The 12458-nt window shown below is 63.1% G+C and overlaps 2 protein-coding genes across 5 annotated transcripts in view; both read right to left on the reverse strand.

Annotated features, from left to right (window-relative positions):
- KCNQ1 (potassium voltage-gated channel subfamily Q member 1) overlaps window positions 1-12458 on the reverse strand; it is a 190694-nt gene that overhangs the window by 133255 nt on the left and 44981 nt on the right. For 2 of the 4 annotated variants that reach the window (XM_058662659.1, XM_004599258.2), the window contains exons 3-10: window positions 12200-12326; window positions 11761-11839; window positions 11188-11284; window positions 10527-10667; window positions 5186-5296; window positions 3517-3612; window positions 2926-3048; window positions 1960-2101 (exon numbers count right to left, since the gene is read on the reverse strand). In XM_058662659.1, the coding sequence (XP_058518642.1) occupies window positions 1960-2101; window positions 2926-3048; window positions 3517-3612; window positions 5186-5296; window positions 10527-10667; window positions 11188-11284; window positions 11761-11839; window positions 12200-12326 (916 nt within the window). The remainder of the gene's footprint in view (window positions 1-1959; window positions 2102-2925; window positions 3049-3516; window positions 3613-5185; window positions 5297-10526; window positions 10668-11187; window positions 11285-11760; window positions 11840-12199; window positions 12327-12458) is intronic. The other 2 variants (XM_058662661.1, XM_058662660.1) reach the window with 2 other exon arrangements.
- The window catches only part of MRPL23 (mitochondrial ribosomal protein L23), a 262071-nt gene continuing 256424 nt past the window's right edge, over window positions 6812-12458 (reverse strand). Inside the window, exon 6 of the mRNA XM_058662676.1 lies at window positions 6812-6821. The gene's annotated coding sequence lies outside the window, so the exon portion shown is untranslated. The remainder of the gene's footprint in view (window positions 6822-12458) is intronic.

Raw genomic sequence — 12458 nt, forward strand, 5'->3', positions numbered from 1 at the left:
AACTGATCTGAAGCCAGGCACCAGGAGCTTCCTCTTAGTTTCCCATGTAGGTACAGAGTGTTAAGGCTTTGGGCCGTCCCCGACTGCTCTCCCAGGCCACAGGCAGGGAGCTGCATGGGAAGGGGAGCTGCCGGGATCAGAACCGGCGCCGATGTGGGATCCTGGTGCTTACATGGTAAGGATTTGTCCACAGGGCTGTTGTGCCAGGCCCTGTGAGTCCTCTTCACTTGTTTTGAAGTTTCCCCTTGCCAGCCGTGCCCTATTTCCTTGGCATGTCACTGGTCCACTGCTCCTCACCGGGAGCAGAGGCGGCGGCCCACCTCTCCTGAAGGCCTGCTCAGTGTGCTGTGCCTACAGCCCTGCACACACAGTGGCCCTGCACGTTTGAGCACCGGGCACAGGTACCTTCGGCCATGTGACTCTGACCCCCATTTGCTGTGGTCAGAGGGGGTGCTGCCATCCCCTAAGCCCCTCTGAGGGCTGAGGGCACGCTGCAGCCTGCTGAGTGAGCCTACCACTGAGCGTCCTGGGCCACCCTGTGGTACGTGCTGCTGGTGGCAGGGGGTCCCCCTAAGCAGTCTTACAGCATGCTACCAGCTCCATCCACGCTGGAGTGGCACCCCATGTCTAACCATGGGTTTGCTCCCTGTGTGTTATTCCTGACTGTTTTGGCCTTTCGAATTGGAAGTCAGCTGAGACATGCCCAACCATGAACGACCATGTGACCCAGGCAGGGTCCACCTGCAGGACTCTGATGCACGCTGCTTCCCCAGACAGCCCTGGTCTCCCACGGAGGATGAGTCAGTGAGGCCACTTCAGCATCCCAGCCCTAACACAGGTCAGTAATGGGAACACGTTGGTGTGTTGTCTGGACAAAAACCCAAGCTGCCTTCCGCCATCCCTGCTGTGGTGGCGAGTGTGTCCCAAGTAAAGGCAGGATTGCAGCCAGGCAGCCTGAAGCCCAGCAGGGGTCACCTCACCCCAGACCCGGGGGAGGACCCTGGGCAGCTGTGCTGACGTCATGACTCCCTCTTCCTTGGGCGTCACAGGGGGCATGGCCACTTGGCGGTGGGTGTCAGGAGGGGGACAGAGGGCCCATCAGGATGAGGGCTGGGTGGAAAGTCCAGGTGTAAGGACAGGGCATCTACAGGACATAGCAAAGAGGAGGTGGCTGAGGACCTGGTGGAGGCTTCCAGAGGTCACCTGGAGGGCAGGGCAGTCCCCAGCCGCCTGCCCAAGGATAGTCCATTCGTGAGCCACTTTTTGGCCACAGAAGACATGGGAGAGAACTCAGTGCCTCGCCAGTGGGGGGTGCAGAGCAAGCACTGGGCACACCCCTGGGGGCAGCAGCCTCTCTTTAGCCTCACCATGGCCATGTGAGTCATGTGTCATGGCCAGCAGGGCTTCTGAGGAGTCTGGGGCACACCCTCGGCCTTTTCTGGGGCCAGGCCCAGGACCCAGCCTCTGGTCTCCCCTGACACTCTGACCCGGCCTGCAGGAGTGGCCTGGCTGCGCCTGGGAGGCGGGACACGAGTTGTGACGGTGTGGTCCTGCTTCCAGCAGGGCTCCATGGACAGGTCAAGCGTGGCTGCTGAAGTGTGGGTTGTCCTCCACTGCCAGAACCACCCCCAGACCCAGACAGGGGGAATCTCCAGGTGCCAGGCACCAAGGCACAGCCACAAAGCAGGAGCACAGCGTGAGTGTGGCTTGTCTGGCCTCTGAGAAGCGGTGGTACAAGGTGAGCACCGGGACCGAGCCACGTGCCCTGGGCCAACACTGTAGACTTCGGAGTCTCCCAGGCAGGGGACAGGCCCCGATGTCACCCCAGCCCAGACAGGAGGCCACTTGTGGCCCATGAGCCTCAGGGCCGAGACCCATCAGCTCACTCAGGCTTGCTGGAAGGCTGTGGCTGCGCGCTGGGAGATACCATGGCCCAGTCAGTGTCCCCAGATCTCTCACCAGAGCTGTCGTAGCTGTCGGTGGAGAAGTGGTCGGGTCTGCGCTCCTCAGGGGGCTCACACGTGATGTGGGGGACCGGCATCGTCCTCTCGCCAGGACTCACCCCGTTATCCTTGTCCAACTTGAACTTCTTCTTCTTGACCTAGAAACCCCAGCCAGCAGGGACAGGCACTCAGCCCAGCAGTGGGGATAGCCGTGTCCCATGTGGAGGCACCTGCACCAAGCTCCCAGCTGGCCCAAGGCCAGCTCTTAGCAAACACAGACCCCAGGAGGCCGCAGGTGGTGTGCCAGGAGCTGGGCGCCTGCCAGGCCCAGGGGCCACCTGGCCCGAGCTGTCAGCGCCCAGCTTTGTCTGGCTTCACCTTACCTTGGCCATTGTGAGACCTGGGCAGTGAAGGGGCCCTTCCTGGACCTGTGGGCAGCAGGCTGGCAGTTCAGGGCATCTCTCCAGGCCCTCCTTGGGCCCTGGGCGCAGTGGATTAGTGCTGCCCTACTGTGTTGGGGCCTGCAGGGACTCCACAAAGGAGCTGGAAGCCCACCGCCATCACAGGCAGTTGGCAGTGAGCACTGTGCACAGCAGAGGGTCAGAAGCCTGGGCTAGCTAGGGAGAGGCTGCAGTGGCAGCAGACCTAGGGAAAGGCCAGGGTGCACCCAGCACTACACCTGCTGTCCCACTGTGGCCGCTGAGGCCCGCTGGGCACCTGGGCAGCTGTCCCATTCCATGCTCTGCAGCCCCGACCTGAGCCCGTGGCAGCTCCCATCCACTGCCCAGCCCAGCAGGCAAGGCCCAGCACCACAGGGCCACCCCCCATGACCCAGCAGATACCCACCCCAGCCTACACAGAGCCTGTCATGGCCAGTAGCACCACATAGCCACACACCTGGGAATGTCCCTGGCACCCCAGCATGAAGGCTGAGTGAACTCTGCTACAGCCTCAGCCCTCCCGCGGACTTAGGAGTGGTTACCATGACAGACTTCTTGGGCTTGGGGCTGGGAGAGAGCAGAGTGTGGCCTCGGGCAGACTTCCGAACGTAGATCTTCCAGGTAGCCGAGTCGGGGTTCTCAGTGGCGTAGCACCTCCATGCCGTCTTCAACCGGACAGAGGGTTGGTGGTTACCAGGGAACCCTTGCCAGCCCCCTCCAGCTCAGTTCCCAGGCTCTTGGTCATGACAGGGCTGACCTCTGTCGGGTGTGGCAGGGTACAGGCCAAGCTCACCCCACCTGACTGGGCCTATGTGGAGTCAGCGGCAGAGACCCCAGGGACAGCATGACCCACCTGGCTATGAGCCTGGGACGTGAGGGAAGGGGCCTGTGTCTGGCTACTGCTCAGCAGACAGCACCAAGCCTGAGGAGAGCTAGGCTGCCCGGAGGAGCAGCCCTCCCCAGGCTTAGCTGTATGGCTTTCGGGGAAGCCCGGGCATCTCAGGGCCACCTGTAGATGTGACTGTGGCTGTGGCACATACAGTAGCCCCCACTCCCACCCACTAGCAGGGCCGGGCAGCCTGGTGGCAGGTGGACGGGAGCTGAGCCAACCAGCCGGTGGGCACGGGCATCACCTGGATGAGGGAGGCGGCTGCCGGGATCTGCCGGTTGAAGTGCTTCTGTCTCTGCTTCTGCTGGACCTTGAGGGCGAACCCGGAGCCAAGGATGCCCTGGAGAGAGCACACAAGGCTACGTCCGCATGGGCCACCGGCCTGGGCCACAGCAGGGTGCCACGTCCCCACGGGCCACTGGCCAGGGCCACATTCCCATGGGCCACCGGCCAGGGCCACATCAGGGCACCACGTCCCCACAGGCCACTGGTCAGAGCCACAGCAGGGCACCACGTCCCCACAGGCCACCAGCCAGAGCCACGTCCCCACAGGCTACTGGCCAGGGCCACATTAGGGCACCACATCTCCACGGGCCACTGGCCAGGGTCACATTCCCATGGGCCACCGGCAGTGGCCACAGCAGGGAGCCACACCCCCACAGGCCACTGGCTGGGGCCATACCAGGGTGCCATGTGGCCACTCAGGTCACCCAGTCAGCCGCCAGGCTCGTCTGCTGCCATGCACCCAGTCAGCTGCCAGGCTAGAGGATCTTGAGTCTCTGACCCACCCCCAGGGGCTGCAGGAGTTTGGCCACCTGCCTGCACCCAGGCTGGGGGTGGCTGACGGGACGTGCCTTGCACCTGGGGAGGAGCTGCACACACACGCCACAGATGCCTGTGTAACAGACACACATGCCTCCGTGTGCAGACACATGTGCACGGACATGGAACACACAGGGCATTCGTGAACATGGACTGGAGTTCACTTGGAGTGAAGGGTTATTTAAACCCACAGGGAGATGTTCACCTAGCACGTTTTCCATGGACTCCTCCGACACTTACCCCAAGACAGATTTCATTTAACTCCATTACCCACAAACAAACAAACAAACAAACAAGATTCTGAAAGTCACAGACAGAGCAAGGGTGAGAGAAAGGTTTTCCACGCACTGGCTCCCTCCACAGATGGCCACAAGGGCCAGGTCTGGGCCAGGTCTGGGCCAGGAACTTCATCCAGGACTCCCATGTGGGTGCACTGGTCCGAATCCACAGGCCATGCTGTGTGGCTTCTCCTGGAATAACTGGGGCAGCCAAGCTGGCGACCCGTGGGACGGCAGCAGCTCTTACCTGGTGTGCCATAACACCAGGCCCCATTGGCAAGTTCTGCAACTGCACATGTTCAAACTCAGTGTCATGCTGCCCCCAGGGGTGCACCACGCAGGGCAGGTGCCAAGAGCTAGTAAGGCAGCACACGGTCTCTGAAACTCTGCAAGATTCCTCATACATGTGAGCATATGATATAGACACACACACACACACACAGTGAGCTGGAAACGCCCATCTCACAGGCCATGTTTCCAGGCTGAACCCAGCACAAAGCGCTCCCAGGCCGCTCCGGGACCACTGTGCCTCCAATGCAGTGATTACAGCTGCTTTGGGGGGCTTCCCATCTTGGGACCCAATAAGCAGTCCTGCACCCCTTGCCATGTGCCTCCTGCCTGCTTGGCCAGAGCCTGGGATTGGCAAAGGGCAGTGGCGCCCAGGCCCATGTAGGCCTGACTGGGCTCTAGGGTGTGGTCCCTTCTGGAATGTGGGTGATCTTGCATGTACTCTTGTGGAGGGACCTGCTGCTGGCCCCAGCCGCCAGTCGGGGTGGTGAGAGGGGACACAGCCCCCTCTCCCCTGTCACCTACCGCTGGCAGTGCGAAGAAGGAGATTGCAAAGACGGAGAAGCAGGAGGCGATGGTCTTGCCGATCCACGTCTGGGGTACCTTGTCTCCGTAGCCAATGGTGGTGACAGTGACCTGTGACGGAGCGGGGCGTGGTCAGGCCCTTGCAAGAGGGCTCCAGCCCCACTCATGCCAGCCACCCCAGCCAGCAGACCCCAAAAACCGGTACGGCCACCTCCTCAGGTTGGTACAATAGCTGTGGTTCCTGACTGTGGCCACCATAGGCGAGACACAGCCCTCGGGCAGGCTGGAGCAGCTCGTTACCCAGGCACCAGGGCACACAGTCTGTAAGCCAGGCTTGCAGCTCCTGGGGAGCCACGGCCACCGGGATCGTTGCGGGCCAGCCCCCGGGAGACAGGAGGCTGAGTCCGCAGAGAGGCTGAGATGACGTGCCACTTCCTCCGCCACCCAGCCATCCAGATGTTTTGCTTTCCCTTTGCTTGGCGGGAACAAGATGCAGCTCCAGCCTTCTTCTCCGCAGGGGAGCCGTCTGTCCGGGACACCACGGGGACCCTGAGAGCTCGCAGCCACCCCCGCACCAGCTGGGTCCGAGCTCGACATCCTGCCCACCCAGGCAGTGCCAGGCGGGCCACCTTGGGGGCTCTCCAGGCACCCCCGGACACGGGCGTCCCAGCCTAGGGCCACCCTGGCTGGAGCCTGCCTCTCTCTCTGGCCACCCTGCCCTGGGCATGCCACCCTGGGGAGCCATCAGACAGCTACCTCTGGCAGGCCCGGGCAGGCCTAGCTGGGTCCAGGCACACTAGGGGGCTGGTGTTCTGGGGACCTAGCCACATGGAACCTTTCCCTGCGGTGTCACTGTTCCCAAGCTACATGCCCCCCACCCCCGACACACACACACACGTAGCGGAAGCTGCCTATCGCCAGGCCCTTCAGGGAGCTGCCTGACTGTGTGGGGTGCACACTCACACACATCTTAGCAGACAGAGACCTGCACGCCTGCACATCCTGAGTCACACAGCGGCCTCACACACTAAGGTGGCACATGTACACACATGAGCCACACGCTCTCAGGGGCCACAGGCAAGGCAGACGGCAGGAGGCATGGGAGCCCTATTGCATCTGTGAGGCACTGCCCCCGCCCCAAGGCCCGACATCTGTGAGGCACTGCCCCCGCCCCAAGGCCCGGCATGCTGAGCCAGGGCAAAGGCAGCAGCCCACACAGTGTCAGAAGCCTCACCCCAGCCTGCTGGGGAGGACACCAGGTGATGGCTGCTGGGGTCCTTGGGGTTCCTGTGATCTCTGGGGGTGGAGGCAGCATGGGATTGGTCCCCTAATATGCAGAACTCCCCCGTTCCCCTGCACTCTATGCATGCAGAGGCTAGGGAGGTGTGGGGGCAGCCGCGTGCCTGAACCGCATCTTGCCAGTTCATGGTAAGACTTTTTTTTCCCATCAGTGACATGCTCACATTTTGGAAAACACTGTAATTTTTAATCAAGCTACTTTTTACGTCAATATATTGGGTCTACTATTATTTTAATAAATACAGAAGCTTTTCGAAATGTTTTATTAAAATAGTGGTAGACCTTGACAGACACAAGGCTGACGGCCCCACACAGAGCCCTGCAACAGCGAGGGTGGTCACTGCGGCCTGACAGCCTTGCCTCCCTCGGAGCCAGAGGCAGGGCCAGGCCTGACACAGGTGTGGGGCGTGCTGAGTCCCCTGGGCCTGGGGTAGTGCTCGGGGATCCCACTAACCTCTAGCTCAGACAACATGCACTGGTATGTTAGCTCACATCATAGAGAGAGGGAGGGAGGGAGGGAGAGAAGGGGGGAGGGAGGGAGGGAGGGAGAAGCGGTCATTTCCTGGGGCAGCGCTGCCTGCCCCGTGTGGGGCACGCAGGGGTTCACGCTGGTGCCGGACCCCCTTCACAATGGCTGGGCTGAGCTCCACAGGAGGCCAGGGCTGGTCCACAGCCCCAGCTCCAGTCGTGCCTGGAGATCCAGGCTGCCATGTCTCCCCACCTCAACCCCGAGATGTCAGGGACTGTGCCCAGGGCCACACAGCTGGCAAGTGCTGTGGATGGACGACTTGAACCCTCATCTGGTCCCCCAAACTCCTGACGCCCACTTCCTGCTTCCCCAGCTTCCTGTCCCCCCAGCCAGGGGTCCTCTGGGTGGTGTCGGCCCGAGGGTCCCGCCTGGTGGAACCCTCATGGCTCCTGTGGGGTCAGCAGCCTCGGCCTCCCCAGCTTCCAGGAGGCCCTGCGTGGGGTCCGCAGCTCCAAGGGGCTCAAGAGAGGCCACGGCAGCACCGCCTCCCTTTGAGGCCGGCGTTCCTGGACCCTCCAGGTGAGGAATGAAGAGTGGTCAGATTCCAGGGCTTGGGGGACCAGCTCCTCCACCCTCCGTTCTAAATTTAGGTGCAGAGGGGTAAACAGCGCAGCAGCCTCCGGCCGAGACCCCCAGGCGCCCCACAGAGCAGCCCGTGTCTGCCTGCTCTCACACTAACACAAACAAATGCATTTTGTTCTAAGAGCGAGGGGAAGAAAGCCTCGGGTCCTCCCCCACCGTCTGGGCAGCCGGGCCGGGCGCCACACTCGGGGGACCCAAGCTGGGGGCAGGCGGAGGGAAGCCCAGGCCCTGAGCCGGCATGCCCGCTGGCCAGCTGGGGAAACTGAGCCCCGTCCCGGCCTGGGGAACACAGGGGAGTGCCGCCCACTGGCTCCTGGAGTACTGCTCGCTGCAGCCTTGTCGATGTCCCAGACAGATGCCGGCTTCCTCCGCTGCACATCCACCTTCTGCCGTTGGCTTGGGAACACAGGCAAGATGGCCTAAGTGCTGGAGCCCTTGTGCCCAGCGTCCTGGCTCCTTGCTTCAGCCAGCCCAGCCCTGGCCACTGTAGCCAACTGGAGTGAAAGTCAATAGGACATTCTTTCTCTGAGTTTCAGATACATAAATAAATCTTTGAATGACAGAGGGGAAGAAAGGAGTTCTTTGAAGATGTGACCATGAGGCGGGAGCGAGGACTGCCCAAGACACCCAGACAGCTCCCAGCACAATGCCTGGCGGCCTGTAAGGGCACAGATGGGTGCAGGCCCAGACGAGATGGCGCGGCCAGCAGCCAAGGAACCTCCAGGACCACCAGGAGCCGAAGGGGATCAGGCCAGACCCGTCCCGAGCCTCCCCGGCTGACGCCCCACATGCAGCCCAGGCTGCCATGAATGAAGGCCCTGTAAGCCCCCCGGGGTGTGCGGGCCTCGGTCTGGGCAGACACAGGAAATGGGCCCACCCGCCTGCCTGCAGCCCGGGGCTGTCACCTGCTTCATCTGCACCCGACACTGGCAGCTGGCCAGGCAGGGCAGGGGCCACACCCGCCCTTGCCTGGGCAGCCCCGAAGTGGGGACATCCCGGGGGGGCCCCGGCATGGCACTCCCGTGCCCCTCCCCTTGCCCCAAGGTTCTTAGGGCCGTGGAGAAGGGGCCCAACCAAGCGGCTGTGAGAAGCTGAGGTGTTCCAGGTCCCCCGACCACTCAGCAGCCTCCTACCCCACAAACCAGGCCAGGCCGGGGGCACGGTCAGAGGCAGGCTGACCCCAGCCCTGGCTGGGCTGTCCCATCTTGCCTTTTCTCCAGTCCCATTTGTCTGAGAAGCACCAGGAACAGAGCCCACACCTCACGCTGCTGGCAGCTCAAGGGGCAGCCTCCCCATGCATAGGAACCATTGCTCCTGAGCCCCCGCCTCAGTCGAGGGGCCCTAGGGCAGCCGGGGCACAGAGACCACTGGGAACAATGGCCAAGCGGGGCTGCACAGTGATCAAGGCCCAGGCTGCAGCTGATGGCAGGGGCCAGGGCACCGGTGCCAAGCCGGGCACAAAGGGGCCGTGTTCCCGGCCAGCGGACGGATGTTTGCACAGGTGTGGCGAGCGGAGCGCCGTTCTGCCGTGGGCTGGGGGGCCTGGGGGCCGGGAGCAGTCTGCTGCCCGCAGCTCCAGCAGGCCGTGCCAGGGCTGGCCCCACCTCTCAGCACGCTGCAGGCGGTCACCCACGCGCCTGCTGCCGCCGCCTCGTGGCCACTCAGGCTCACCTTGCCCCAAAGGCAGTCTTTGGGCCCTGGGCACAGCATGCCCACACCCCACCACACACACACACACACACACACACGCACACACACACAGAGGCCCTTCTATGTCCTTGGGGGTCCCCCTCGTGCCCAGACTAGCTTAGACCTGCTGCCCTGGGGCCTTCAGGAACCCGGGCCTCCAGGCAGGCAGCCAGAGGCCTTGCACAGGCCCTGCCCTCACTTGGGCTGTGTCAGCATGTCCCCGCCTTCCCTGAACCGTCAGGCACGGCGGAAGCTTCCAGAAAACACGCTGACTCAGCCAACATCAAAGTCCTGCTGCGTGCCTTGCCTCGTGGGGGGACCCAGTCGTAACGGGGGCCCGGGGCAGCTCCCTGCCCCCTCCCAAGAGCTCACACAGCACTCACTGTGGCAGGACAGGAGCCTGACACAACTGGCCACTGCATGCCACCCCTTCAAGTCCCAGAGCCCTCCCTCCCCTACCCCTGTCTTCTCGGCCCTGAAGGGCACAAGGTATGGGGTTCCCCCTCAGGGCCTCCTAGGCCAGGTGGCTGCCCATGGCATGGTGGGCCTCTCTGGTCCCTGCTGCCTCCTGGGCTTGTCCACAACCCTTGGGGGGACTCCAGCAGCATAATGCTCCCAAGGTCAGCTCACCCAGCTGGCCCCCAAATGGACACCCTTCAGCCACTGGGACCCAAGGGAGTTCCAGAGCTGACCACTCCTGCCTGCCCACAGCCTAGAGGCCAGGTAACCTGGTGGGAGGCCACTCTCCATTCCTGCTGACCCCTGGGCGGGCCTCCCAGTCACCCCATGTCCCCACAGGAGTGTGGAGACACCTTCTTCCCCCTCTCCCCGCTCCATGCAGATCCAGGCTCACACAGGGCCTGCAGCCAGCAGGTCTCAGCCAAGTCCTCCACCACCCAGCGGCTCCACTGCACTTCCCGGGTGACACCCACGCTCGAGGCATAAGGGCCATGAACCCAGAGCAAGCGATGACCCCAGACGAGTCCAGCACTGCACAGGAGTCCTGCGCCCTCAACTTCCATGGGATCCGCAAGTGTTTTGAGTTTCAGACAAGGAGTCCCATGAGTGAGGTTTGAAATCTTGGGAACGCAGAGCCCCAACTTGTCCCTGGGGTCTCTGCCCTGGCCCACACAGCTCCATCCCCAAGGCCCCCTACACATGGCCCCTCCTCCACAAGCCCCCTCTGCATGGCTCCGCCCCAAAGCCCCACCCACACAGGCCCCACCCAGGAAGGCGACTTACCACCCCCCACCACAGTGCGTCTGCGTAGCTGCCGAACTCCACCTGGCCTGAGTCGTTCACGGCGTCCTTCTCTGCCAGGTACACGAAGTAGGAGGAGAAGATGAGGCCCAGGAAGCCGATGTACAGGGTGGTGATCAGCTCCTGGGAGGGCAGTGCCAACACTGAGCCCCAGGTCGGTGGTCGCATAGTGACCAGCCAGGGGCGTCTGCAGAAACATCTCCCGCCACCCCTAGCCGGCGAATTCCAGAATGATCTGCACCAACCCCAGTGAGATCTGCATGCTGAGATCACACACCAAAATGGGCTGGGGGTGGGCCTGGGGCCCCACGGACCACGCCTCTGAGCCTACGCAGGCTCCGTTGGGCGCACGGCTCTGTCCCTTTCTGTGGCACAGAACCCAGGGCTTCCCAGACCCCGAAGGATGGGAACAGCGTACCCTTGCAATCATGTGGTCCGGGGCAGGGGCAGCCCCAGCCCGGTGTGGCTCAGCCCTGGGGACCTCCACAGCGGGCCCAGCCGTGCCTGTCCCCAGTTCACAGGAACATGGGCAGGCTGTGGGCATGTCGTCCTGGGATCACAGGCCCTGCCAATGCACCTGCCCCCGCCCCCGAGCTGGTCTGCTGGGCAGGGCCCTGGGCCCACTTGCACCTGCACCACCCACCTGGCGATGGATGAAGACCACAGAGCCCAGCAGCCTCCAGGTGCCTCCCTGTCGGTCCACATGCAACATCCGCAGTATCTGGAGGAAACGGATGCCCCTGCGGAGGGGACACAGCAGGGCTGGGGGGGCAGCAACATTGCGTGTCCCCGTGCCACCAGCCCCCACACCTGAGTGAGGGGTCACTGCCCCCCACCACCACACCTCAGCCCACACACTGCCCAAGCCCCTATAGCTGCGCATGCCCACTCCTTGGGTCCCAAACTACTTTTTTGGGAAGACCCAGAGCCACCCAGTTTACAGGTAAGCCGGCCCATGCACCCAATGCCTGGGTTACCACCCACATCCCAAGAGCCAGAGGTTCTGGTACGTGGCCTTGTGGGCCCTGAGCCTGACCTGTGGCTGCTGTCCCAGCCTCAGCATGTGGCTCAGTTCCCCCGGGGCAGTGGGCACCAGCCAAGATGCACACATACAAGGGTGCGTGGGTGTGGGGCCACCATGGTAGATGTGACAGGCAGGGAGCTTAGGTGTGGGTCTACCCTCCCTGCCCATGGCCAGGCAGGGCCTCAGGCCTACCTGATGGCTGAGGTGGCAAACACCTGTCCTTTGGAGCCCACACACAGCACCACCATGGAGGCCACGACTACAATGAGGTCTGCAGACACAGGGGAAGCCAGCTATCAGGAACGCCCCCCCACCGGGGCCTGAGTGTGCGCTCACTGGTCAGGAGGGGTGGAGCTGAGGAGAGGGGGCAGGAAACTGAGCAGGCCAGGAAGTCAGGTGGCATGGGCACTGGTCGGGACCAGGACCATCTAGATCCTGCCAGTTCATGGGCACCTCAGGGGTGAGACAGATCTCAGGCCTGGACCCTGGTAACTGGGCTGTCCAGGACCACCAGCAGGCTCCCGCCACTGGGTTACCCGCTGCTACAGGCAGGCAGCATGGTGGGGTGTCTCAGTCCTTGAAAGTGGGGAAGGGGCTCCACCTGGGTTCTCCATGGGCAGACGCGACTCACCGATGATGGAGATGGGTTTGCGGGCAAAGCGCAGCCGCCCCCAGATGCCCACGTACTTGCTGCGGCAGCCCGCCGACCAGAGCCGGACCACATACTCAGTCCCGAAGAACGCGACCAGGATGATCTCCTGTGGGACAGGGGCCATGCCGGCGGCTGAAGGGACCCATGGGCCACGTCCACCACCAGCAGACACCCCACAGGGCGGCTTCCCTTCCTGCCAGGGCCCCTCCTCCACCCTGGGGTGGGGCAGCTCTGGGCA

Source organism: Ochotona princeps, chromosome 4 (genome assembly GCF_030435755.1).
Source record: "Ochotona princeps isolate mOchPri1 chromosome 4, mOchPri1.hap1, whole genome shotgun sequence".
NCBI classification, from domain to species: domain Eukaryota; kingdom Metazoa; phylum Chordata; class Mammalia; order Lagomorpha; family Ochotonidae; genus Ochotona; species Ochotona princeps.